This window comes from Enoplosus armatus, chromosome 10 (genome assembly GCF_043641665.1).
Source record: "Enoplosus armatus isolate fEnoArm2 chromosome 10, fEnoArm2.hap1, whole genome shotgun sequence".
Taxonomy (NCBI): domain Eukaryota; kingdom Metazoa; phylum Chordata; class Actinopteri; order Centrarchiformes; family Enoplosidae; genus Enoplosus; species Enoplosus armatus.
In genome coordinates, this window is record NC_092189.1 from 12,267,833 (window position 1) to 12,295,832 (window position 28,000).

The 28,000-nt window shown below is 41.9% G+C and overlaps 1 protein-coding gene across 1 annotated transcript in view; it reads right to left on the reverse strand.

The window, feature by feature from the left end:
• Positions 1-707: 707 nt before the first annotated feature.
• The window catches only part of dock2-like (dedicator of cytokinesis protein 2), a 95,611-nt gene continuing 68,318 nt past the window's right edge, over positions 708-28,000 (reverse strand). Inside the window, exons 27-51 of the mRNA XM_070913532.1 lie at positions 21,597-21,695; positions 21,362-21,456; positions 20,087-20,165; positions 19,857-19,957; positions 19,460-19,518; positions 18,911-19,059; positions 16,762-16,847; positions 16,276-16,432; positions 14,236-14,276; positions 12,548-12,638; positions 11,565-11,675; positions 10,903-10,992; positions 9,720-9,824; positions 9,043-9,184; positions 6,971-7,052; positions 6,719-6,803; positions 5,069-5,155; positions 4,719-4,895; positions 3,934-4,017; positions 3,693-3,830; positions 3,085-3,212; positions 2,694-2,901; positions 2,449-2,554; positions 1,605-1,753; positions 708-976 (exon numbers count right to left, since the gene is read on the reverse strand). Of these exons, the coding sequence (XP_070769633.1) occupies positions 914-976; positions 1,605-1,753; positions 2,449-2,554; positions 2,694-2,901; positions 3,085-3,212; positions 3,693-3,830; positions 3,934-4,017; positions 4,719-4,895; positions 5,069-5,155; positions 6,719-6,803; positions 6,971-7,052; positions 9,043-9,184; positions 9,720-9,824; positions 10,903-10,992; positions 11,565-11,675; positions 12,548-12,638; positions 14,236-14,276; positions 16,276-16,432; positions 16,762-16,847; positions 18,911-19,059; positions 19,460-19,518; positions 19,857-19,957; positions 20,087-20,165; positions 21,362-21,456; positions 21,597-21,695 (2,712 nt within the window). The 3' untranslated portion in view covers positions 708-913. The remainder of the gene's footprint in view (positions 977-1,604; positions 1,754-2,448; positions 2,555-2,693; positions 2,902-3,084; positions 3,213-3,692; positions 3,831-3,933; positions 4,018-4,718; positions 4,896-5,068; positions 5,156-6,718; positions 6,804-6,970; positions 7,053-9,042; positions 9,185-9,719; positions 9,825-10,902; positions 10,993-11,564; positions 11,676-12,547; positions 12,639-14,235; positions 14,277-16,275; positions 16,433-16,761; positions 16,848-18,910; positions 19,060-19,459; positions 19,519-19,856; positions 19,958-20,086; positions 20,166-21,361; positions 21,457-21,596; positions 21,696-28,000) is intronic.

The window sequence follows — 28,000 nt, forward strand, 5'->3', positions numbered from 1 at the left end:
TGCTAAGTTAAGCTAATTGGCTCCTGACTGTTGCTGTATATTTACTATACAGACATGAAAGTGTGTCAATCCTCTAATCTAACTGTTGGCGAGAAAGTGAGTCACCATTTCAAATCCACTCCCTTTAGTTTCAGTCACTAAAAAACAGAGTTCCAGTTAATTTGCCATGAATGCTCAACCGTTACGCAGCATGTAGTTTGCTACAAATCCTAATAACTATCATATTTATTGGGCCATTTCCCAAAATGTCAAACCATTTTAAACTAGATTTTAAATAAAGGTAAAGCTAATGGTTGTTCCAACTCATGCACAATATACAATATGATTTAGATGATTGGGAAAACTGCTCAACACTTTCGTCTAAACTCGCAACAAATACTGTAGCATTTGTTTGTTGCTCCCTATTATATTTGAATTTATTAGATTTTCTTGTTTGTTGTATCAGCACCAAGGCTTTTTGGCAGCGTGTTCCTGTTTAAAGTCCTTTGGGAGGACACGGTAACCTTTGTGCTTTATCAAATTATTATTTTTCTCATTAACTTCAGTCAGTCACAACAATGCTGAAAACCGTATAATAAGGAGCTTTTTAATCAAGCACGTCAGCAGGATGGTTTGTGTTTGCTCGTTCTTGTAGAAGCAGAATTGATTGAAAGCTGTAAGATGGCATTTAGCTTCACTGGGAATCATTTGAATTACCAGGAAAAAGGTCATGGCACAAAAATAGCGTTTATTGATAGGTAAAATCAATTATATTAAGGCAACAGCAATACTGAGACAGACAGGCAGGCAGACTGAGTGAGTGAGTGAGTGAATAATTTGGTTTTGCTTTCAGGTTTATCTGAACTCCTTTGTAAAATAAATGCAAAGAAATAAGTAAAGGAAACAAATATAAAATGAATGAATATAAAGGATTTCAGAAATGATTGGCGCTGTCTTTGGCTGCATCACTGGACTTCACATCCTCTGATTTGGAGCTCTGTTGAAACAAACAAACATGCATTATGTAAACATAAGATTTACTCTTAGTTAGGAGTAAAAATTACTCAAAATATGTCCTTAATGTTCATCTGGAAGATTGTGTTGCTGTGAAAATGTTCAAATAATACATATCTGTAGATTTTGATGTTTTACATTTGCTCCATTGCTTGGAATAATCTAGATAAGACTGATATTGGTGATCGATCTGCAGTACTACCTCTGTTAAAGGAATAGTTCAACTTCTGAGTCTTTTTGCCAAGAGTTAGATGAAAAGATCGATACCACTCCTGTCTGCACGATAAATATGAAGCCAACCAACAGCTAGTTATTTTAGCTTAGCATAAAGATTGGAAACGGTAGAGGTGCTGACAGGTGTATTTGTTCTCTTGGACAGAGCCAGGCTAGCTGTTTCCCCTTGTTTCCTGTCTTTATGCTAAGCTAACCATCTCCTGGCCGTAGCTTCATATTTAGCGTACAAACATGAATGGTATCTGTCTTCTCTTCTCAGTCTTGGCAAGAAAGCAGATAAGCGTATTTCCCAGAATGTAACCAATCAGTACACAAACAGTAGAACTGATTCTTGAACGTCAACCTGTGGGAACCTGTATTAAACCTGCTGATCTCACCTTGGACTTGAAGAGGAGGTTAATGACACCCTTTGAGCGTCTGTCTGCTGTTCGGTCAGAGGTCCCACTAACAGACATGCTCTTACTGTCCCTCCTGACTCTGCCGGAGTCCACCTCCTCGGCACCCCCCACCACCGCCAAGGACAGACCTACAGACAGAAACAACTTTGGTGTTTGAGTCTCACTGATTACCAGCTTACATTGAACCTCTGCCTCTGCCTGCAGCCAGACGATTTGCTGTGACTAATTGTGTTCTTGCAGCTGTTCTGCTGATGAACCGTGTGCTCTGGCAACACCGGTGGCAATGTGTGTTTGTTCAGTGAGGCTGTACAGCTTGTAGTCAGCGGTGCTAATCAGAGGCAGTGTATTAACAACACAGTCAGTGATGGCTCAGCTTGGCCTGGTCCAACATGGCAGAATGCCAGACAAACATCAGTGAATTGTGCCCTGATGTGCTACTTTGAAGTGCAGGGTTATGTAAGTGAAACAATGAAATATAAACTGGATGAAACTGCTGCCAAGTTCTGAAAAAATGACAACCGACATGACTGATTCACTAATTTGCCACCTTACATCAGAGTTTGTGTTAGGTCAGGCAATTACTGCAACATTCCTCAGCTTGCCAATTTGTTTTTAACATACACTTGACTACAAAACACATATTCCTGCCATGACTTTGTGTGTGTTTTTCCTTGCAGTCAGCTTTCCAGAGGAGGAAAAAACACAGTACTTCCTCTCAGGTCATGACTTTATATTTTGACCTTGTGGGCCCTTAGTTTATAGGTGTAACTCAATTACAGTACACTGTGCAGCACCATGTGGTGTATTTGTGTATGTTAGTCACCTGTGATGGCAGGCAGGGATCTGGAGTTGGCATTCGTCAACAACACATTTCCTTCATTTGGCTCAGACAAGTTGGTGTCACTGCGGAACTCCTGTTTCTTGGACAGCTAGAGGGAGACAGAGATCACACAAAACTCACTTCCACAGTTACTCAGCTGAATATCTTCCTTTCCTTCTCTCTACCTTTCCTCATTTTTCCTTTCTCGCTCATCCCATCATTAAGCTCCCTCTGAAGATCATTCTCACCCGTTTGCTGTCCAGTGTATTCGTCCTTTCTCTTTCCTCTGAGATGAAGATCATGCTGCTCCTCTTCTTCTTCTTCTTACTCTTTCTCAGTTTGACCTCTGCATCGCCCACCGTCACCACCACCTCCTCCACTGTACTTGCACTCACGCTGCCGCTGGAGCGCTGCAGGGTGGAGGTCCAGGAGGTCGGCGACTCGGGGGGGAGATCCCTGAGAGGAAGCAGGAAGGGTGTGAGAAAATGAAAAGGAGTTAAATGTTGATTTTTATATCCACGTTGTTCTGGAATGAATTTTTCATAATGAATACATCTTTGCAGCTCCATTTTATTACAATATATGAAGTATGTACGTATGTATCCTGGAGATGACGTGTGTCATTCTTGTGTATGCTACCTGTCTGCATGGAGCTTGGTTGGAGTCCCACATTCAGATCCCTGCAGTGAGGAGATCGAGATGATGGACTGACGAATGGAGCGCAGCATGGAGCGAGGACGGGTGGACTTCCTTTCATCCAAGTCCGGCTGGAAAAAGAGAGTTGAACTATATCATATCCAGATAGAAAGACAATACAGGTGGGATAGTCCGGTTCATAGATAGTGACAGTGCAACAAAGCAGAAGTACATCATTAGAGAAAAGCAAGTGAAGTTACTCTTAAAAACATCATATCATCACTCCTACTCATTATTAGTTTAATCTCTCCTGAAGGGCAGAGCCAATTTACAGGTTAATGATCATATTTAGCCCCAGTCAGACCATCAGAACCCTGTTCTGCTTGTAAAAGGTACAAATCCCACATCAACACTCAGAGGCTTTTGTGAGTACTTTGATCTTTAAAATTCGCCTGGGTCAGCTCATTTGCAGCTTAATTAGTGTGGCTCTACCACAGTAACTCTGTGTCCAGCCTTGCAGAAGAGAGATGTTTTGGACTACAGAGAAACACCATCTTGTCTCTTATTCCTCTACTTTTTCCCTCTCTCATCCCCTTTTTCCCAGTTCTTACCAGCTCTCTCACTCCGTACTCCTTCTCCACTTTCTTCTTCAGCTGTTTGAAACACTCCTCCATGCGCTCGTGGAAAGGACGCAAGTCATCTGTCACTCTCTTCCCATGGAGAGAGATCCCTCCACCTAATAATGGGATCTATAAACACAAATGTTATGGTGTCAGCAGAATGTCCACATGAAAGTAACACTATACGTGGTATGTAGATGTATTCAAGAATGTGTGTTAGCGAGTTCAGTACCTGCCATGCGATGAGGTCTTTGAGGCGCAGCAGTTTATCCTTGTCCTCGGTGTGCTGCTGAGTGTACTCTTCAGTAAAGAACGCCTGACAACCAGGAAATAATAAAAACTAATTTAAGGTAAATCACAGATATACGTTTCACCTGCTCAGACTTTTAAAATTGACTTTTACACCCACATGTGCACTTTCTAAGCACACTGACCTCATCCTATGCGGGATATTATAACACTGAATGGTGTTTGAGGGTGAACACTAATAATATTTCGAGTTGTGAATACTCCAGACTCTAATGCCCCAGGACGTGATATTGATTTTTTATACGGAATGAATTCTTAAGTTTTGCAGTAAAGCAGTCTCTTAGGTTTCGATAACTTTTTAGTGGCTTAGCCTTCACTGAATAAAATTTAAAAAACAGTACAGAGATGGTGAATTTACACACACAGTCACAATGAATCAGTGCTTGTTTAGATAAAAATGAAAGCCGCTACAAGAAAAACAAGCCAAACTCAATGTAAACTTGTGATAAGTGTAGTAAACATAATGAATGTTTAACTCCACTGTTCCTATACTATTTTAAAGAACTAAACAAGAAAGGTTTGTGCTGCCAGTGGTGTAAGAACCTCTCTTGGTAAGCCCTCGTTGGTCATTCTAAATGTTTTACAATAGATATCAATAAAGACCCATAACCAAAGATTTAGTTTATGATAATCAAACTCAGTTTAACTCTTACTGGTAGCTCAACTGACCTAGAAAAATGTTTTGCGAGGGGATTCTTTACAGTTTACCTTTTCATACTTGGCAAAGCCGCCCATGACAGCTGGGTCCACGATGCCATTGAGCAGCATGGAAAGGGGGTTGATGGGAAGGCTCCAGTCAGCCTGGTATTGGTTGATCATGGTCAGAATCTTCTCATTGGTGGACTCCATGGTCTCTATGGCGTTCTCCAATGGAGACAAGGTGGTCTGGACAGAGAAACCGAGTGTTACAAAGAGCAGAGGGAAGGAGGACACCGAAAAAAAAGATGTGGGGGATGTAGAATAAAAAGGAATTTAAAAGTGGTGGTGAAACGGGGAACACTCTGGAGGCAAAAGCTTACAGCAAACATACAAGTCAAACATGGAGTGAAAAGACTTACATGTTTCATGTCAGTAGCCTCAAACCAGCGCAGGATCCCGGGCAGCTTGTACACAGTGGTGAAGGTTGTGCGTTCAATCCACATAGACTGAAACACGGGGATGAGAGGGAGAAAAAATAAAAGAAAGCAGATGATCCTCAGCCATTTGTGAATACTCATAACATGACACCACATCTCGTATTAAACTCTTTCCAGACACTTAACTGCTGCTGAAGAAATAATTCAAAGCCCTGTTCATAAGTTTGCTGTAGTGGAGTGTTTAATGATATACCAGTATACAGTGAGCTCACAGAGAGAGAGTCGGTCTGAAAGGAAGCCAACCGAGAACAATGGCAGGGTATCACATTTATACCGTGGTCCAAAAGGTAGTGATCAGACAGTTTTAAATAATAATAATGGGTAAGGCAGTTTTGCATTCAGACACTAGGGCCTGACGTACAGCTTACAGTGACACAGGGTATGTCTGTGTTGGTTAAAATATGTATAGGTCCCGTTTGCCGCATCCATAGCCTTCTCTGTGGGGTGGGTGTTATCTACTCCAGTTTTTCCTTGTTCCTTCCTCTTTTGTGGCGCTGCTCCTTTCTTCCTTAGTTAGCTGTGGTCATTCTACGGTTTCGTCTTGGACTGTGGTGTCCTTCTGCACAAGAGGCCCTTCCTAATGATGCAGCCAGCATTGTACGGCTCCACAGGTGATAATGAAGACGACCCACAGGGTGAAGAGGAATCCTGCTGTTCTCTAGTGGATGAGGCATCCTCGAGTGGGATGCATGGACCCCCCAACTAGAACGGCCGTAACACCTGACTGCTGTACTGGTGGTAGCAGGACATGGTGTGGTCAGGACCAGCAGGGTTTCAGGGTGTTTTCTGGCAGAGTCCAGTCCAGTCTCCTGGCTGGATTTTGTGTCATGGTTTGTCACTTGGAGGAGACTGAACGGCCTCTACCCAAGCCTAGTGTTGACAGACTAAACAATGTTTACAATAGGGGATGTAAATTCCAAACGCATATCAATCTTTTAGCATAATTTGACACCCCCCTCCCCCTCTCTGTTCACATGTGACAGAACTATATGTGAGTAGTTGACATTCAGCAAATAGTTCATGCAGTTATCGGGATCACCATCATCTTCTGGAAGTTAGATTTCCACATTTCTCATGTACATAGACTTTGTAAGATTGGTTCTAGTCAGGAAGCTCTTGGCTGGAGCGGACAGCTTGTTTCAACTTATTATATGACTCTTCTGCTTGCTACGACCAGGTAACAGGTGAGTGCATGTTGCAGGTTTTGATATCTCTTGGAATGGTGTGGCAATTGATGCATAATCCATTATCCGTTGTGTACAAAAACCAAATGATCCCTGGGATAGCGAATCACATCCCTACTTCCCCCCACCAGTCCATCATAGGCCTCAGTGTTTCCCCTCTTTTTTTGTTTTTGTTATGTATTTGAAACCCACAAACCCCTCTATTTATCATTGGCCATTTTCCTGACTTCATTTCTTCATCACTGCTCAATCAACAACAAAAACTCATCTTTTCAGACCGATAACAATGCAAGTTACAAGAAACAAAGCACACAATAGCCTCTGAAAGACTTACATGGTCCTTGTGGTCAAACATCTTTTCATGAAAAAGAAAAAAAAAAAAACTCACAGCAAACTCATTGTTTGGGTCCACAGGTCCTTTCCTCACAGGTCTGGAATAGTGGAAACGCTGCACGTAGTTGGACTTGTAGAAGCTGCACATGGTGTAAGAAGAGGGAGACAGAGATTAAAGTCAAACAAAGGAAGTAAAATGAATAATTTACAAAACAGGGAAATGGGACATTTGCGTATTCTTTTTCATTCAGTTCACAGACATTCACATTTTTATTTATGAAAATGTTAAACATGCTGTTGGACTGACTTGATAATCTGGTCAGGAACAGGTTTGTTCTTCAGGCGAGGAGGAATCTCAAGGACTGGCTGCACTGTGAAACACTGGATATCTGGTTCAGAACACTCAGGAATAATTGATTATTTGATATATATATATATATATATATATATAAATATTACATGATTACTTAATATACAGAGGTACTAACAAAAGGCACAACAAAAGTAAACAAATATCGAATTTATGATCTAGACCAAGTTTTATGTGTTTTGAGTGCTAATTGGTTGATCTCATCATTTACTTTCAGATTTGTTCAGACTTCTTCAGCAACACAAATACTTGTTAATCTCAAAGGTACTGCATGTACAGTGCATCCGGAAAGTATTCACAGCGCTTCACTTTTTCCACATTTTGTTATGTTGCAGCCTTATACCAAAATGGATTAAATTCATTTTTTTCCTCAAAATTCTACACACAACACCCCATAATGACAACGTGAAAAAAGTTTATTTGAGATTTTTGCAAATTTATTAAAAATAAAAAACCTGAGAAATCACATGTACATAAGTATTCACAGCCTTTGCTCAATACTTTGTTGATGCACCTTTGGCAGCAATTACAGCCTCAAGTCTTTTTGAATATGATGCCACAAGCTTGGCACACCTATCTTTGGGCAGTTTCACCCATTCCTCTTTGCAGCACCTCTCAAGCTCCATCAGGTTGGATGGGAAGCGTCGGTGCACAGCCATTTTCAGATCTCTCCAGAGATGTTCAATCGGATTCAAGTCTGGGCTCTGGCTGGGCCACTCAAGGACATTCACAGAGTTGTCCTGAAGCCACTCCTTTGATATCTTGGCTGTGTGCTTAGGGTCGTTGTCCTGCTGAAAGATAAACCGTTGCCCCAGTCTGAGGTCAAGAGCGCTCTGGAGCAGGTTTTCATCCAGGATGTCTCTGTACTTTGCTGCATTCATCTTTCCCTCTATCCTGACTAGTCTCCCAGTTCCTGCCGCTGAAAAACATCCCCACAGCATGATGCTGCCACCACCATGCTTCACTGTAGGGATGGTATTGGCCTGGTGATGAGCGGTGCCTGGTTTCCTCCAAACGTGACGCCTGGCATTCACACCAAAGAGTTCAATCTTTGTCTCATCAGACCAGAGAATTTTGTTTCTCATGGTCTGAGAGTCCTTCAGGTGCCTTTTGGCAAACTCCAGGCGGGCTGCTATGTGCCTTTTACTAAGGAGTGGCTTCCGTCTGGCCACTCTACCATACAGGCCTGATTGGTGGATTGCTGCAGAGATGGTTGTCCTTCTGGAAGGTTCTCCTCTCTCCACAGAGGAACTCTGGAGCTCTGACAGAGTGACCATCGGGTTCTTGGTCACCTCCCTGACTAAGGCCCTTCTCCCCCGATTACTCAGTTTAGATGGCCGGCCAGCTCTAGGAAGAGTCCTGGTGGTTCCGAACTTCTTCCACTTACGGATGATGGAGGCCACTGTGCTCATTGGGACCTTCAAAGCAGCAGAAATTTTTCTGTAACCTTCCCCAGATTTGTGCCTCGAGACAATCCTGTCTCGGAGGTCTACAGACAATTCCTTTGACTTCATGCTTGGTTTGTGCTCTGACATGCACTGTCAACTGTGGGACCTTATATAGAGGACAGGTGTGTGCCTTTCCAAATCATGTCCAATCAACTGAATTTACCACAGGTGGACTCCAATTAAGCTGCAGAAACATCTCAAGGATGATCAGTGGAAACAGGATGCACCTGAGCTCAATTTTGAGCTTCATGGCAAAGGCTGTGAATACTTATGTACATGTGATTTCTTAGTTTTTTATTTTTAATAAATTTGCAAAAATTTCAAAAAAACTTTTTTCACATTGTCATTATGGGGTGTTGTGTGTAGAATTTTGAGGAAAAAAATTAATTTAATCCATTTTGGAATAAGGGTGTAACATAACAAAATGTGGAAAAAGTGAAGCGCCGTGAATACTTTCCGGATGCACTGTATATATATATGATGGTGCATTGCTACACTAGTGTGCTTGTGTAGACTGTACATTTATGTGTTTTTGTGGGTGTTATGCTGCCAGCAGGATACACTGAAGCGGAGAGTTCCTGATGTCGTCTCCTGGCATGGTGGTGATGTTGAGCCGCACGGCGCTGGGGAACTGGCTCATCAGCTGGTTCTGAAAGTCCTCTCTGCGTTCGTACTCCTTGCCACGGTGGATGAACACCTTGTTCTGAAGCCACAGGAAATAAATACTGATAAAGAGAACTGATTAAGCCCTTATTTATGATGTGTTCAATACAGGGGAATTCTCTTTTTACATTCTTTAAATTCTCTTTAATAGGACAGTCCATCAACAGCTGGTTAACATCGCATATCTTTCTTCACGGCACAAAAGTGGGTCTCCATTCACTGCCCTGCTCCCCTGAGTCACTCTGTCATACTCCTTACCACAGCATATTAACTCATCTAATGAATACAGGAGCTATAAACAGTGGAATATTTTACTTTTTGCGTTTGCTGAAAGTTCCCATAAGGAACTTTATGTCCCATTCTGTTAACTATCTTGCTGATGTGTTTTGTCCACTGCTGCAATGTTGAATAGCTTAGCTTCAGTGCTGATAATGGAGAAAAAAAGGTTTTATATAGCCACTTTGTACATGGAAGGGAGTCAGTGTCACTTGCGTTCTTACACTTAGTGTGAATCTGTATGCTTATACTCTATGACAAGTGAGAACATTTTTTGCAATACAGTAACAAACACAAACCCTGAGAAATGGAGGGTAGCCCTGCCCATAGTAGCCCACTGCAAAGTAGTCTGGCTTCGGCCTCAAGATCTTCATAATGTTCTCATAGAACTTGGCTTGTTTTTCCTGCAGAGAGAGAGACAAAGAGAGAGACAGGATATGTGTTCAGGGGAGAGGGGAGATGTGCACGGTGTGCAGCTGTAGCAGTTTTATCAGCTCGTGCCAATGACAAAGCTACCCTCAGCAGAATGCTGGGCCTTTGAGGGTGATAGATGTAGAAAAAAATAAAGTGCGCGCCATCCAAGGGCAATGTCTGTCATTTATATAACCACATAAATTCAGCATTAGCTGAGAGAGCCACTGCTGCAGTCATATAAAGAGAAAGAGAGAGAGATTTTTTCCATTGTTGGGAAAAGTGTAATTCTCTGTGGGGAGGGGAAAAGAAGAGCTGAGTGAAGGGGAGATAGAGGAGAAGGTGGTGCTAACGAACAAGTTAGGATTTGGGTATGGAGGGAATCACTTCTGCTGTGGTGTCAAAGGAAGAGATGAAAGAAACAGAAGAGTGATTGAGAGGACAAAGTAAGGAGGGTTAGGAGGGGTTTGAAGTTGCTGATGGTTGGCAACAAGGAATCACACTTTTGGGGTCATATGGTAATTGTGGAAGCTCAAACCAGAGTTCTTCAAAAAAAGATTGATTTAAAAGGAGGATTTGAAGTGTCTAAGTATTCATTTTTAAACATGGATGAATGGTTGTGCTGAGTCATTGGTAATGTTTGAGCCTGCAGGAGGACTCATTTAATGTGGAAACTGCTTATTGGGAACAATATGATCTGAGGTTAAGAAAACGTATATTACAATTTAGAACTTACACACTGCTGGACAATTTGCCAAAATTTTATTTTACAGTATAAAGGCCAGAGACCAAACTATTTGAGCAATGAACGTATTTTATTTCCAATACTCACTTTAACAAGGGTTCGGTGCTAAGAGCTGCACTGGAAGTGAGCTATGTTACTGCTACTATCAAAGACTTAAATTCATTGCCTGAATTATCCTCCTTTCCTTCAAACACCCTAGAGCATCTATAACATTTATAAAGGGCATTCAGAGGAGAAGGCTGAGAGATGAAAATACAGGAGGAATGTGAGATCATGATTACTGTGCAGATGATACAGTATGAAGGTTTGAGATAGTCATGTATTACCAGTCTCTTGCTGAGTAACTCGTAGTCAAAGATCTCGTTTTCGTACTGTTCAGCTAGTTCCTTACACAGAGTGATGGCCTCTTCCCACATCTAAATGCACACACACACAAGGAAAGAAAGAAGTGTCCTTCATTATACCATCTGCTAATAAATCGGCGGCAGCTGTCGGGGTGGGAATACATCTCGTGAAAATCTCTGTTTCCAGGTCTCTGGAGAGCCGAGGGAAATGTCTCTATCACTGCTTCAGAGAACACAAAGCCTTCATGGAGAATACAAAATGAATGTGACACCAACACACCGCTCAGACATTGTGACTGCATGATTGCAACACTGTCTCATCTTTAAAAGATACTGAATGTATGATACAGAAAAGGAACATTTTCCAAAATAAGAGTCTGTGAATTGAATTTTGATTTTATGGGCTTTTGCTTATACCAAAGTAAAAAATAAAATCATTAGTCTGGCATTGTCTTCTCTCTTTATCTTTTTGTGAAAGGAACTCAGAAAGTTCTGTTAATTTCCAAAAGCAAAGATTAACTGTACTGCTAAAGTGAAACGCCTTACTATAATTGATTTTGGAGCATTGATCAACACTTTTCAAATCATCGCATTACTCTATGAAGGTGTAGCTGAATCATGTTGTAGTCTGAAACAATGCTGACCTTGCCCTTGTCAAAGTAGTCAATGATGGTGTCGTAGAGCGTTTCTTTGAGCTGCCGCTGGGTTTGGGAGCCGTGGGACTCAAACTGGGGGCTGCACATCTCATCTAACCACTGTAAAGGAGACAAAGATAAGCAGGAAAGGACAGAGACTAAAAGTGAGTTACAGTATGTACATTTTCTTTTATTGCTGAAACTAAAGAAAAGAAGTTTCAGTCAGACCAACTCTGTTTTTTACTGTCCCATTTATCATGATGTTGAAACAACAGAGAAGAATTTAAAGCTCAGAGTTTCCTTGTTGTAATAAATCAATATTAGCGTGCACAAAAACAGGCCGCACAATGCTCATTTATTATATAAACGAGACAATGGCTTTCACATAAATTACTCAGAAATTTATTTAGAAACCAAACCAAACTAAAAGTCCACAATGATCTCCAAAGCTGAGTTTAGGAATGTGGGGAAGAATAGGATCAGTGCATGCTCTGCTTTACAGCCCGCTCTTCCCAATAATGTGAAACGGGCATGACAGGACCGACACTGGAGATGAATAGAGATTATAAAAAACATTTCATTTCGAGTTTAACTGCTTTGACATAATGATTCGAGACAGAGAGAACGCGAGAGATGCCCCTCTTCCTCTGTCCCTCTCTGTGAGCCTCTAAGAGTCCCATAAAAGAGATGAGGAGACAAAAGAGGTCAAACACGCTCAGACAAACGCACACACTCACACGCTTATTGCATCAATCACCATAGTGATGAAGTCACAGTGGCCGATGCCATGCCATAAACTAACCTCGGAGCTTCATCATTTGGAGGCCAGAGACGTAGCAACCATTTATCAGCTAATAAAAAGCTGTCTCACTCGTGGCAGACAGACAAGTGATTAGGCAGACTAAGACACTGGCTCCAGCATTAAACGAAAAAATATCTCTTTATATGCGTGTGTGTGTGTGTGTGTGTGTGTGTGTGTGTGTGTGTCCTACCTTGAGCAGGCGAGAGTGGAGCAGCAGTGTGTATGCTGCCTCAGTGTAGTTTTCACCCTCCAGGTGGAGGTCCCTCAACTTGTAAAGGTACCTGAGCACACACGTGCACGTACACACACACACACACAGTCACAGAGGTCAAGTGAATTTAATATGCAACTTATACATCATCCACTAGATGCCGCTGTTGGGCAACTTGAAGACCTGCAAATGAAGCATTAATCACTAGTGTGTCACTGTCTCATTCAATCTGTCTCTTTCACACACACACACACACACACACACACACACACACACACACACACACACACACACACACACACACACACACACACACACACACACACACACACACACACACACACACACACCTGAAATATGTACACAACACAGAAAGGTAATTCAACAGCATACACACACATGCGTACACACAAAAGCACAATATAACATATGTCTTTTAATGGCCTGACAGATGTTTTGTAGCCCAATAATGTTTCATAAGCATGACACGGAGGAAAACAGGAGCATTCGGGCAGCGATTGAAGCAACTTACTCACTGTTTTATTGCTTCTGTTTTTAGTTTTGATCCTTTTCTGTATCCATCTCCCTCTGTCTGGAAAACATTTTGCCACATGGCCAGAGGCTAGACTGTCTTGCTAAGGCACTGATGACAAAGCAAGACAGCAGTGGCTTCTAGATTCTCATAAATGAACAATCCCCTGTACGCTTGGGCAGTACGGATGCACTCTGAGGTCAACATCCAAACTCTAATTCTGCTGTACGGAGGCTCATCACGTACTGTACAGTTAATGTTGTTGGATTCTGTTGTGGAGGCAGCACAAGGGGAATTATGAATGAGTGTGCCATGAAAATAATGTTTCCTCAGTCCATACTAATATTCATAATAATTATAAATATGTTTAGCGTCTACAAATATAGGCAACATTCAAGATGAGGTAATATTCAGTAGTCATGTTAACATCAGCTCTTGTCAGTTTCAAAATGAATGTAAGCAGTTAAGCTGCAAATTTAATGTTCCATAATTCACACACTGGGCCATAACATTAGCTTGCTTGGGATTTTATTATCCATGCATGGTCTGTAGTAATATAGCAAGATCTTTGTGTAAGACAACATTCTGGCTCATTATATAACACACACACGTAGTGCTTAAATGTGTATTTGAATTAAACTATGTTTGTTTGCTAACATTAACTAGCGAGCCAGCCAAATATGACCATATTCTCTACAGGATAGACAGAGGCAGCTGATCAACCACAGAGTTGAGCTCACATTCACACATACAGATAACTAATTATGTCTATAAGCCATCGCCAGAAATGCACCATGAGACCTGACGGGATCTGTATTCCCTCTCTCTCTCTCTCTCTCTCTTTCTCTCTCTCTCTCTCTCTCTCTCCTGCCATCATCCTGTCTTCCTCCGTCTCTCCACCTCTCCCTCCCTTGTGCCCATCACGCCTCTCTTTCTCTCTCCTCTCCCAGACCAAGAGCTGATCCTGTGGATTTTGACATTAATTCAGTGGGACTCATATAATCCCTTGTCAGATTATGGAGCCACATACACACACATACACATGTCCACACGTTCAGACACACACATGTCAGCACATACAACACAGACATGCAGCATTTAAATGTACATGATGTCAAATTCAGCACATAAATACCTGATATACATCCCTTCACGATTGATGTCCTTGTAAAAGTTCTGAAAAATCAAAAGGAGAAGTCGAGTTAGTTTCGGCCTATGTGTGTGTGTGTGTGTGTGTGTGTGTGTGTGTGGCAGAGAGAGACTTTCAAAATCATTCTGAAGTTTGTAATTTTGTATTTGTGTTCATCTAAATGGCTGTATGTGTGTGTCATACTGTATACTTCCGATTGCCTGTGTGTGTAACTGTGTGGGAGTGTGTGCATGCGCACTTGTTAGTTAAGCAGCACAAACTCCCAGTTTAATGAAGTTTAATGACATCTACAGAGAACAGAGGAGTGGAACAAACTAATGTAACCCCACCTCCCATCACCAGCATGAGCCAGCAGACACAATAATACACACACACTCGACAAAAAAATGAGCTCAATTACTGTGGGATTCACTGTGAAGCCAAAGCATACTGTATACATATTTATATGTACTTTTTGCAAAGGTCAGACACATAATTGTTTGCATCAGTGCATTTTAACTTAAGTAAGCCAATTTCCTGCTGGAGGCTGCCCATCGGCCTGAAGGTCAGATGCTTTTACTCGCAACAGTCGCCTTTTACACGTTAACACACTACAGTATCACCTTCTCTTTCTTTCTTTCTGAACAGGCAATTCACTAGGTGGCAGCTGCTATATATCTTATATGGAGGAAGTGATATCTGTAATACCAACATGCTTTTGTGTGCAGCTGAAAATTATGCTGGAAAGTCTTTAGGTTGGGGTTAGCAGAGGTTACTTTAGCCTGAGCGGTGTGTGTGTGTGTGTGTGTGTGTGTGTGTGTGTGTGTGTGTACAAGTGTATTTGTGTTTCTGTGAAAGTGCATCTGCATGAGGAAGCATAGCAAATACCTGTGTGATTGTGTGTGTATACTTCCTGAGTGAAGTTAGCCTGGGGGGGCAAGGATAAGAGAGTGCACCAGTACCTGCTAGCCTGCAGAAGGGACTTTATTTTTTAGCTGGCCAAACAAATGAAAGAGAATAGGTAATGGGCCGCTGCCACAGGCTTCAAGCTAAACACCTCTGCCATGTGCCAACAGCCTCCCCTCCTCAGGGAGAAAACAACACATTATAAGACACAAACAGACTCGCATCCATTTGTCATTATCCTCCTAAACATTAGAAGACAATTCTAGGAAAGAATTCAAATGAAAACTACAGATATAAAAGATGGTAGACAGTGTTTAGAGGAAGAATTATATGATTTAATCTGTGATGGAGATGATCGCATGGTGGGATTCGTTACTAAACCTGAGAATACCGTGGGCGAGAATCTGATTAGGAGATCACATAAGAGAAAGGATGTGGAACAGACAGGAGCTGATGCAACCCTCTGCAAACAGTCAGAGACCAGACACAGAGATGAATCTTTTCCTTTAGATCAATCTACACACAAATTAGATGTGGAAAAGGAATACAAAGACCTTGGCATGAAAGACAAGACATAAAATCAGTGTTTCATAATGAACTCTTCAATCAGTGTGGCTGTTTTGGTATGGATGAGATTATTGGCTCAGGTCTGTATGGAACAAACTCACTTACTAGCCTCTTCTTATATTAGTCTTTCAATTAATAATGAGTTTATTGATGTGTGTATGTGTGTGTTGGTGTGTGTGTGCATCTGAGATCAGCACCTCTCTGCTGTGGGGTTCAATACTGCAGCTACAAAGTACAGTACATGAATCACAAGGTTAGTGTCAATAAATGCAAATCTGCAGTGACGCATGCCAGATTCACAACATATGGGAGATTTTGAAAGATTACCAGAGCATGAAAGAAAACACAAAATGATGAAATTCTTATGGAGGAAAAGCTCACAGCAATATGGTGAAATTATAGGACCCAACTTCTTACCTAGTCCTGTACCCATGTTGGTCACTGCTCTTTAAGAAAACCCACTTGAACACCTTTGATGTGGCGAAGGAATTTGAAAAGCTGATCAAGCCCACAGGGATTTGAAGGACGGGGATAGGAGTCAGCCAGCTAAGCTTCAAAGAAGGTGGGACTTACCAGAAGATTGACGGTGCAGCTCATGCGGTTGTTGCGGCTGTCATCGCTCATCACGGTGCGGTAGTCAAGGAGACGTATGAGGAGTCCCTTCACCAAGGCGACGAAGTGCTGCACCTGTGGCCTCAGCGTGGGTTTCTCGGCAGCGCAGTCCAGCAGGCTGGCAGACAAGCATCCACAAGTTAATCATCAGAGGATTTTGCCTCGATATTCAGGGCTTAAATGCAGCAAGATTTGTGAATCTATTGCTGAGAGACCAGTGACACCTGTCAAAAGTTAACTTTTTGAGGGTTAGCAGGAAATCCTCTCTAAGAAGTCATTTTTGGGGCAATAGCAAAGCCACGCCATGGTCAAGATATTAGAATTTTAACCATTTCTGTATCATGTTATATCATATTCTGGCAGTACTATCACTTTACTGTTACTTTATAGACTTGTCAGGCATCTTTGGCTGCTGTAATGGTGGTATATTCTAATACTCAGGCCTACATGGTCTCCAGTAGTTGCATGTATCGCTCGTCTCCTCCTCCACCCTCCACCTCATGGTCCAACTTCAGAATGATCTCATTCTCAAACTGCAGAAGAAAAGATTGAGAGCGAGAGAGCGAGAGAGAGAGAGAGAGAGGACAAAGGATGACCAAAGGGAGATGGCAAAGCAAATGAGAGGAGGAATAAAAGAAGAAATCAATTATGCAAGCATAATTAAGGCGTCTCTTTTACTTTTATGTGCAGTCTCACAGGAAACCGATTGAGGAGCACAATGTGTGTGTGACAGTATTTCTGTAGAAGTGTGAATTTTGATTGTACATCTTCAGATGTTTTGTGTGAACATTTCTGCACACATACAGTGCATCCGGAAAGTATTCACAGCGCTTCACTTTTTCCACATTTTGTTATGTTGCAGCCTTATACCAAAATGGATTAAATTCATTTTTTTCCTCAAAATTCTACACACAACACCCCATAATGACAACGTGAAAAAAGTTTTTTTGAGATTTTTGCAAATTTATTAAAAATAAAAAACCTGAGAAATCACATGTACATAAGTATTCACAGCCTTTGCTCAATACTTTGTTGATGCACCTTTGGCAGCAATTACAGCCTCAAGTCTTTTTGAATATGATGCCACAAGCTTGGCACACCTATCTTTGGGCAGTTTCACCCATTCCTCTTTGCAGCACCTCTCAAGCTCCATCAGGTTGGATGGGAAGCGTCGGTGCACAGCCATTTTCAGATCTCTCCAGAGATGTTCAATCGGATTCAAGTCTGGGCTCTGGCTGGGCCACTCAAGGACATTCACAGAGTTGTCCTGAAGCCACTCCTTTGATATCTTGGCTGTGTGCTTAGGGTCGTTGTCCTGCTGAAAGATAAACCGTCGCCCCAGTCTGAGGTCAAGAGCGCTCTGGAGCAGGTTTTCATCCAGGATGTCTCTGTACTTTGCTGCATTCATCTTTCCCTCTATCCTGACTAGTCTCCCAGTTCCTGCCGCTGAAAACATCCCCACAGCATGATGCTGCCACCACCATGCTTCACTGTAGGGATGGTATTGGCCTGGTGATGAGCGGTGCCTGGTTTCCTCCAAACGTGACGCCTGGCATTCACACCAAAGAGTTCAATCTTTGTCTCATCAGCCCAGAGAATTTTGTTTCTCATGGTCTGAGAGTCCTTCAGGTGCCTTTTGGCAAACTCCAGGCGGGCTGCTATGTGCCTTTTACTAAGGAGTGGCTTCCGTCTGGCCACTCTACCATACAGGCCTGATTGGTGGATTGCTGCAGAGATGGTTGTCCTTCTGGAAGGTTCTCCTCTCTCCACAGAGGAACTCTGGAGCTCTGACAGAGTGACCATCGGGTTCTTGGTCACCTCCCTGACTAAGGCCCTTCTCCCCCGATTACTCAGTTTAGATGGCCGGCCAGCTCTAGGAAGAGTCCTGGTGGTTCCGAACTTCTTCCACTTACGGATGATGGAGGCCACTGTGCTCATTGGGACCTTCAAAGCAGCAGAAATTTTTCTGTAACCTTCCCCAGATTTGTGCCTCGAGACAATCCTGTCTCGGAGGTCTACAGACAATTCCTTTGACTTCATGCTTGGTTTGTGCTCTGACATGCACTGTCAACTGTGGGACCTTATATAGACAGGTGTGTGCCTTTCCAAATCATGTCCAATCAACTGAATTTACCACAGGTGGACTCCAATTAAGCTGCAGAAACATCTCAAGGATGATCAGTGGAAACAGGATGCACCTGAGCTCAATTTTGAGCTTCATGGCAAAGGCTGTGAATACTTATGTACATGTGATTTCTTAGTTTTTTATTTTTAATAAATTTGCAAAAATTTCACAAAAACTTTTTTCACATTGTCATTATGGGGTGTTGTGTGTAGAATGTTGAGGAAAAAAATTAATTTAATCCATTTTGGAATAAGGGTGTAACATAACAAAATGTGGAAAAAGTGAAGCGCCGTGAATACTTTCCGGATGCACTGTACATACAGACATGTTCACTGTATGTATTCAATGTGTACATACAGACATGTTCACTGTATGTATTCAACGTGTGAACATCAGACATACAGAAATGTTCACACATTTCTAAGAGGCAATGTTCACACATTGCTGTGTGATGTGTGCATGTGTTTTTACCTTGTGGAAGTTTCCAGAGTGTGCATTCTCACAAGTGATCATGTCAAAGAAGATGGGAATGGTGGCCCTTCTCAACTCCTCCTCTGGGATCAAAGTCATTTCCAGGATGGGACCCACCATGCCAGGGATGAAACAGATCTTGTGACTGCCTGAAAGATACACCCGCAAAAATGAGAAGGACAGGTAAAATCATGCTCCCCATCGGTTCTAACTTTTGCCTTCAGGGAGACTCCACAGGTCTCTGTTCATCAAAACATCCCAATTCAAGAAAGGTTTTTACGACTTTGAACTCTGCTTCTTATCTTCAGAATATACACCTGCATTTCTATACATGCAGCTATCTCTAACTACCATGGAATACCATGAACTTCATTTATGGAGTGATATGTTAAACAAATTGCACTGATGCTTGGTTGTGTCATGAAATTAAGTGAAAGTGAAGAGACACCTACATCCACCTACACACACACACACACACACACATACATACATGTTTGCATACGCAGACACAGAAAGGCCACCACACTTGTATAAAGTAGATTTTGTTACCTAGTTTGTACCAGATATCACGTATAGAAAAGCCAATGAGTCTTCTCATATCTCCATATCTGGAATACAAAGAGAGTAAGAGAGAGGGAGAGAAAATGCACAGAAATGGAGACAGAAACAGAAATTAGCTCCTTAGGTTAGAAACAATGTCTTGATCAATACTGTTACTTTCATCCTCAGAAACTGAACAGCCCAGTGGGAAAGATAACGCTGCACTAATCTGCCCCAACATGAACTAAATTGAATGTCTATCTACAGGCAGTGTGCAGCTTTAATAGGCAGTGGGAGTATAAACAGCAAATGCAGACTCCAAAATAGATCGCAAATCACTGAGTGTTTCATTAGAGCAGGGAGAGTAGGTGTGGTAAATAAGGAAATTATATGGCCCCTCTCTCACTTGGCCAGAATCTTGTTCCTCTTGGTTGGCGAGAAATGCTGAAGCTGCAGAGACTCCTGGGTAATAAACGCCACCGCCAAGTGGAAGTAGTTATTCCACAACTAGACGGGGAGGAAAAAGGAGGAGGAGGAGGGATGTAGAGAGAGACAATAGAGATGCATTTTAAAAGCAGTACAGGCAAAATACACAAGACACTGTCAATATAAACAAATACACACAAACACACTCACCTGTACTTCAAAGTCGTCGTTATTGAGGAACTTTTGGTTCATAGTGTCTGCATAGGTATTGATGGCTCTAAGGAACACTCTAATGGACAGAAACACACACATTTATTGTACACACACAGACAAAATATACAAATAAAGTAGAGTTTTATCAAGTGAAATGCCAATCTATGTATGTATGTAAATAAATAAATAAAAAACAATCTTAGGGGAAAAAAAAGTCTAAGAATACCTGGAGAATCTGTCAGTGATCACAAATGCAACTTATCGGTTGTTTATCAAAGAATTTTAGCCTTGACAGCTGCTCTAGCTCATAGCTTTGAACTGCTATTTCAGACCAGACTGTAATGTTGCTTCAGATTCAAAACTTCTGTCACTATGACAGATCATGATAGCAACCTAACACAGTGTGCAGGTGCATCAGTGAGTTGTGACTTTGTGCATTTCTAAAATTAAATGGTAATCTGCTCCAACACTATCTATCTATCTATCTATCTATCATTGTTATTCAGAGCCAACTGCCACTCCCTCTCCTTTTTCCTTCTCTCTCTTTACCTGCACATCTCTTCTCTAACCCCAGTCTGCAAACCCTTTATCAGCCTGACTTCTCCTCTACCTCACTCTCACTTTTACCTATTTGCCTTCTCTCCTCTGACACAGCTGTAGCCCCCCCCCCCCCCCCCCCCCAGCTTACATCACAAAAAATACATCAATGGCTTTCACTCCATCAGCTCACACACGCAAACACATTTGTCACATCAGCCTTTTTCATCATTGCAGCCCTGATCCCAGCTTTACTATCTCTAACTGATCCCTGTGTGGGTTTGTGTGGATGCACAAGTCACTGTAGAAGTCAACAATCCTTTAAAATTACCCACGGCCTCAGATTTCTATCTTGGGTGTCCCTGAAGGGGGTGTTAGAATGACTCCTAAACAAACTAATATAATCTCCTTTGCCTCTTTAATTGCCCATCGTCAAATTCTCCTAATCTATTATGACTTGATTTCATTTATTTATCAATATTTTGTCTTTACGAGCAGGGAGGTGATTGCTGGGGAGCTAAGGGGGGGATATTACTGTCATTGTTGAATAAAATTTGGTTATAAAAACAAAACAATCCTTTAAAATTCACATACACCAAGCTTCAATTTCCCAATAGCCGGTCGTACTGGGGCAGCTGTGACCTATTCAGTCAGAGAAGCACACCTGGCACAAGTAGGTGGATGGTCCAAATCTCAGGTTTGTATACGTGTATGTGTTTGCTTGTAGTACGGTACCTGTTCTGTACCATGATCATGGCCATCCAGTCAGAGGGGTACACATGTTTCCCAATCAGGTCCTTGAAAAGTAGGAAGGACTCCATCAGGAAGTCCTGCAGTGAGATGGACAAGAGAAGAAGGATGTGTGTGTGTGTATATAACTATATCTTCATTCAATACAGTTTGAGGGTTTTTTGTATTTTATCATCAGTGAGTATTTAACAGATATCTGCAGGTGTGTGTATATACTTACAACCAGCTCTGATGTTCCAGTGAAGGTTTCTATGTATGTAGCATAGTGGCGATCATCCATCTGACTGAGGATAGCCGTCATGCAGGCCACCACCCTCGACTACAAAGGTAAAGTGTGTGAGAGGGAGAGAAAGGGAGAGAGAAAGAGACGCACCATTACTTTATGGGCACTGTGCAGCTGCTCTTAAACGGAGTTCTATTCATCTACAGCCAAAGACATTTAAATCTCTTAAGGTAATTTGTTGCTGCGCCATGTCTAAGGCTGCCTAAAAAGAATTTCAAAGTAAAGCTCAGAGCAGTTCTGTCACTTCCTAATTTGAGCCTCAATCTATGCTAAAGTCTAAACAGCATCAGCATCATCATCACATGCTGCTCACAGGAACAAAAAGGCAGTGCTTTGAGGAAGAAAACAAGTCGTTACCCCAATGTTATTCACAAAATAGCATAATCATGATAAACAAACATAACCATTGCCAGGAAGACTGGCAGCCTCTGCAGTTTTTAATTGTATCCATAGTTAACAATGTGGCCCTCTGCCACTAGGTAAGATTTCATAAAAACATCTGAATTGCTATATTAAACAAAAAACCCTGAATCTAAAGCTTTCCTCGTAACAGCGAGGCAAAACTACTTTTTGTGAAGAAAAAGATAAGACAACTTTAAGTATATGAGACAGAGCAACACCAAGGAGAGTGGTCATTTTGACAAACATGTCGATAAATCGTATCATCAAAATACAACATATAGTCCTCCTGATTTCACAAAAAGCTGCAGGTAACAGATACGAACAACTACTTTATTTTGGTGATAAATTAACCTACTGCACGTTTTTTTTAGTGTTGGAGTTTTTACTGATTTATTAACTTGTCAGTATGTTCAAGGTGAGTACACAAAAACACACAGAGAGACTAGCAACAGGGAGAAGTTGAGATAGAAGATGAAAATGAGGGAGATTCAAGAAACAGAGGAGGAGAGAGAAGAGTAAGACAGACAGTAAAGATGAGAATGGGCAAAAAAAGTTTTAAGTGTGTGTGTCAAAACTACTTAAACAGAGAAAAAAACTCCTTCAGCTGGATTAAAGCACAAAATTCGCACAAATCTTTCCACTGAGGCTCAGAGGGGCAAGACACTGAGAGGGGCAGAGGACCACGTAGCAGAAGAACACAAAACAAAAACTGAACAGCATTGACCAGAAGAGAAATAACCAGTGGCATGGTAGTTTGCATATATTACAGACACAACACTATCCCTTAGAGTCAAGCCAAATTCCAGTACAGCCCCTTCCACTTCCCTCTTCTCTGTGTACTCCGCCAATAAAATGACCTACTGAGAACCTAAAATGAAACATGGTAAAGCTTTAAATTGAACATTTCTCTGGAAAATAGAGAAACCAAAAGCAAGGAAATTGAAAATGACAAATGACCCTGCAAAACATAAAGTTACTTTTGTTCTTTGTTCTCTGTTTTCCATCTGCCATCTTTATCTTTATTTCATAAGCGGTCTGTAAACAACATGACCCTCACACCAATGGAGGCCAGCAGGGTGAGCCTGAAAGAGGTCCGGGCACCTCATGGACACCAGGATGAGTCTGACTCGTAAAGAGTGTCTTGGCTTATGCCCTGCTTAAAGTCACTGTCAGTTTGTTTTGTTCTACTTCTACATTAATGTTTTCTGATCCCTCCCTCTGCTGTGCCTCATCACTGGAATGCTTTCAGAAACATGGCAGATGTACAGTACAGGTATTCCTGCTTCATCTCTTCAGCCAGGGGTTTGGGTGGAATTATCCTCCAGAGTTGATGACAGAAAAGGGAAACATGAGACAGAGACGAAGGCTGATGGATGGATAATTGAAGACGAAAGAAGAATGGCATCTAATGTGGTGACAGCTTTCATCTGATCAAAATGCTCAGGGTGTGTGTGTGCTTGTGCTTGCCTGCATCCTAATAAGAAAATATACTTTTTCACAGTCACATATGCAAACAAAAACTTATTTTCACAGCGTACAGTTTTAGAGCAAATATAAAGGCAGACATAGATACACACAAATTGATAAAAGAAGTGGTTTCAGTTGGACTTCATTACATATACCCAGTCTAACTGGGGATGAGTTCTTGGAGTTTTATGTTCTTGGATGTGTGCGTGTGTGTGTGTGTGCATCACCATCCCCGTCCACCCTACTTTCTTCTTGCAGTGCAGTGTCAACAGCATCCCGGTCAGCACACTCCCTTCTTTAATCTCTCTTCCCTTCACCCCCCCCCCCCCCCCCCATGCTTCCTTCACATGTTTCACCCTTTAAAATGCTGGGAAATTGATTCGGGGTGACACTAAAGTAGTGAGTAAGCACTACAGCTAACAGTTGAGTTTAACTAAAATGATGGAGCAAAGGTTTAGTCTTGAAAAAATCTCTAATTTGTCTTTGTAACCATTTGCCACTAAAATTAACTCCTTTCATTGAAAGTAAAACTCAACATGGAAAAATACTGTTACTGACAATTTGCTGACATGACAGCAAGTATTTAAATTATGTAATTATTCACAGTAAATGGACAGAAAACCACACACACACACCCCACGAGGCAGACACTAACAGACAGGAGCAAGTAGCAAAATGATTCCCCCTGTCACCCTCTCTCTCTCTTCCTTCTTTGCCTCCTTAGTGTGTAATGGCTGATCAGTAATAGGATTAAGAACACACACATAGTCACATTCAACAAAACTACTCTACAGTTCAGTACTTTCTGGTTTTATGTTCACTGTGTTTGTGTGTGCCTGTGTGTGTGTGTGTGTGTGTGTGTGTGTGTGTGTTGAAGTGTAGGTCACGTGTCGCATTGCCCTACTTCAGTGTAATTGGTCTTCTCTGAGGACTTATGCTCTCAATCTCCTTTAACACCATCTAAAACACACACAAACACAAGTGCTCAAGGGGACACAGATCTGACCATCGACTGTCTGCGTCCTCACACGTGAATGTGTTTCATCAACACATTGCATGACATGCAAAGACATATGAGCCTTGTGTTTATTAATAAAACTACTGACAAGTACAGTGTGTGTGTGACAGGCAGAGAGAGAGCTCAGGGCTTGTTGAGGCGACGGCCTTACGCAACAGTGAAGAGATTACTGACAAAACAGGACACAGATGCTGGTGAGGTCTGGGATTTCTCTCCCTTCCTCCTCCTCCTCCTCCTCCTCCTCCTCCTCCTCTCTCCTTCACTTATCTATCCATTCTCTCACTCTGGCCACTCTCATTAATAATATATTAACAGCTGTAATTTCAGAGTTGCATCAAAATGATGAGTTACCTGAAAATACACCTGCATGACATGAAATTAATCTAAACTAAGCCTTCCTAGGAGCCCCCAGAAACTGCGCTGCTCATTACACTCCACAGCACAAAAGCGTCGAACTAAACAAACAACAGATGATTTGCTATTTGAACAAACTTACCAGAAGTGGGGTTAAAAATATGTAGTTTGTCTCAAGGGTGGGGCTAGAGAAAAGGCCACAGGGTCAATAGAATCAACACCTCGAGCAGCAGTTTGAATACAGATAACATTTATGGCATTACTATGGTGGCAGAATCAAACTGACCACTCTCATTGATTGAGATATTTGGGTTGATCACTGCCAGCAATTGCCCCCTCCAACAGATGACATTAGCCCATGAAATTGTGAAAGTTTTTTTGTCTCAAATTCCTAGTTTGAAATTGTTTATGACAGCTTTGGTAAAAAAAAAAGTAGAATTTCAAACACATGTAGCGAGTACCCAACCCAGCTAGCGAGAGATCAGGCAGACCCCGGCCTTTAGCAGTCTTCGGTCTGTCCGTTGTCAGAATGCCGATGAAGACAGAGATTTAGTAAAGTGAAATTAAAAGGCTTGTGGATTTTGCATTAGCTGACAACAGCACATATCAGTCAATGTGGTTTTGGACTAAATTTCTAAATTTAAAAAATTTGTGTTTCAGATTTTTCCCAAGAGCATTTCGATAACCATATTTTCAACAGGCTCCACAGGATCTCCTGGGCATATTTCTTGGCGACAGCTTCTAGTTAAAAAGCAAAATCCTGTCATACATGTGACGCCCCTCTCGCTGTCTTGGAGGCTGTGCTGGCCAACCTCAGCAGGCAATTGGCTGACATGGAGGTTCGTCAGCGGATGTAGTTTACCTGGCCCTTCCAGGCTATAAAAACTGACCCATGTGTTCACTCTGCCACTCTCTACCTACAGCAGACATTTACCCTGTATCACCTTATTTTGCACCTTCAACACCTCCCCAGCACACGTGCCACATATACATGCATTGTTGGTTTTCACTCATATCCCATTGTTCAAGTGTTTGTGTTTGTGTTTGTTGTGTTAAATACATTGTTGTAAGTAAATGTCTTGCATGGACTCCTCCGTGTCACATTCCCTGCGTTTGTGACAGACATCACAGTGTTGTTGCATTTAAACACGGCATTACTGCAGGGCCACTGCAGCTCCGGCTTGTTTACTTCTGCCCTCGACAGGTATGTAGCGAGCATTCTCAGTGACACTTGTTCCAACTGTTACGACACAGCCATTGACATAGTGATCAAACCATTGAAATGTTTATCTGTGACCTGCTATAACATACGGTAACAATATCACAAATACATTTGCCACCATAAGCTACTGGTCAAAGTAAGGCTGTAGCAGCAAATGGCCTGAGTATACTGAATGGAGCAAGAGTGCATTTCATTACTAATAAATGTAACTTTTTGTTTGGAAGAGAAAGATCGTGCTGTTTCTTCTTTCAAAAGTTATATAGACTCGCTTTATGTCACAAGTTTGAGTCCTCTGTTTAAAGTCCATTATCCCCAAGAGATGCCCAGTGGGATAAATAGTGAAACACGATTGATGCAATTAAATATAATTAACATATAATTCATTTTAAATTAAGACAGAGCATTAAAGCATTAACTTTGACAGCCCTAATTTAAATACTTAAAGTGTTAGGGTTTAATCTGTTAAAGGGGCACGAAGAAATGTTTCTGGCATGTTAGTCAGAAATGTCACTCAATAATGTGGAACAGTGGAGCAGGTAATTCACCTGGTACATATGGATGATTTTTGTGTCTACTTGTATGTTCTCACCAATTAAACTGTCAATATCCAAGAAATGTAGCCTAATTTGAAGTACATAGACTGACAGGAAGTCATTCACACCACAAAATATAACCAAAAACATGAATAATGAGTTTCAGTTTAAAGCTCAGGGGGAAAATAACCATCCATTCAAATAATTCCATATCAGGTCCATTGATGCCTTTCACAGCACTTCATTAAGGTCCATATCCTGCCTGTGCTTTCCTTTTTTCTTTCTTCTTCCCTCCTGCCGCTCCTTTTGTGGTGTCCCCCCCAGGTGGGAAGTCATTATGCTGCTCTCAACTGTGATTTTTCATCAGTTTTCAAAATAGAATAACTAAAGACACACTGGAAGCCTGCAGCATTCCTCACTGTACCTTCACAGACACATGCTCATCTCTGACCCCCCTCTATTAGCCACAAACACATACTTTTTTCTGACACTTGGGGCACTGAGGTGGGAAGTAGAGGAGGGATGAAAGAGAGAGATGGATTGTGCTGAGGAGTAATTAGAGTTGTTGTGTGTGTCGAGGTGTTGTGGCTGTGTGTTTGTCTGACGCAGAGATGGAGAAAGGGTTAACATGGGTGTTTATGTGTGTGCATGGAGGTTTGCATTTCAGTGTGTATGTGAACATGTGAGCGGTTCACTGTTCAGAAAACAGATCAATGTGTCCTCAGACTCCCATTTCCCAGTCAAGTACAAAGAGACACAATCAGTTGATACAAATAAGGAAGAGAAAGCAAAGGGGGGAGAGAGGTCAAGGGGAAAAGAATAATGAATAATGGAGAAGAGACAAGAAGAGAGGAGACAAGGGCGAGCTTCTCCTCTCATCCTCCACTCAAAAACCTAATTATTGAGACGTCAGAGCTTCAGCACAGCCATCTCATGCTTTGTCACCCTTGTATGTTTTTGTGCAGGCGTGTATTATTTTTGAAAGCTCCATGAATTGCACTGCACCCTGGCTGCTTATGTAACATGCACAAACACAAGTTCACGCGGTCACTCACACACACATACACAAACCCCCTTTGCTCGACTCGCCCGAGGTCAATTGAAACACAACGCAAGGTGAGTCAACCACTTTGCAGTGGCGCATACATCACCAGTTATTTTCAGACAGGGAGGGGTCAGGAGGGACATTCACATGGACACTGCATCAAGGGACCACTCAGGGAACACACTCACATACACACACAAACTCACAGGTAATAATTAATTGTCCATACACACAGAAACTTGTCACGGATAGTGATAACTCAAAGTGCAGTTACATAAGCCCCTGCACACAAAAGAAAAA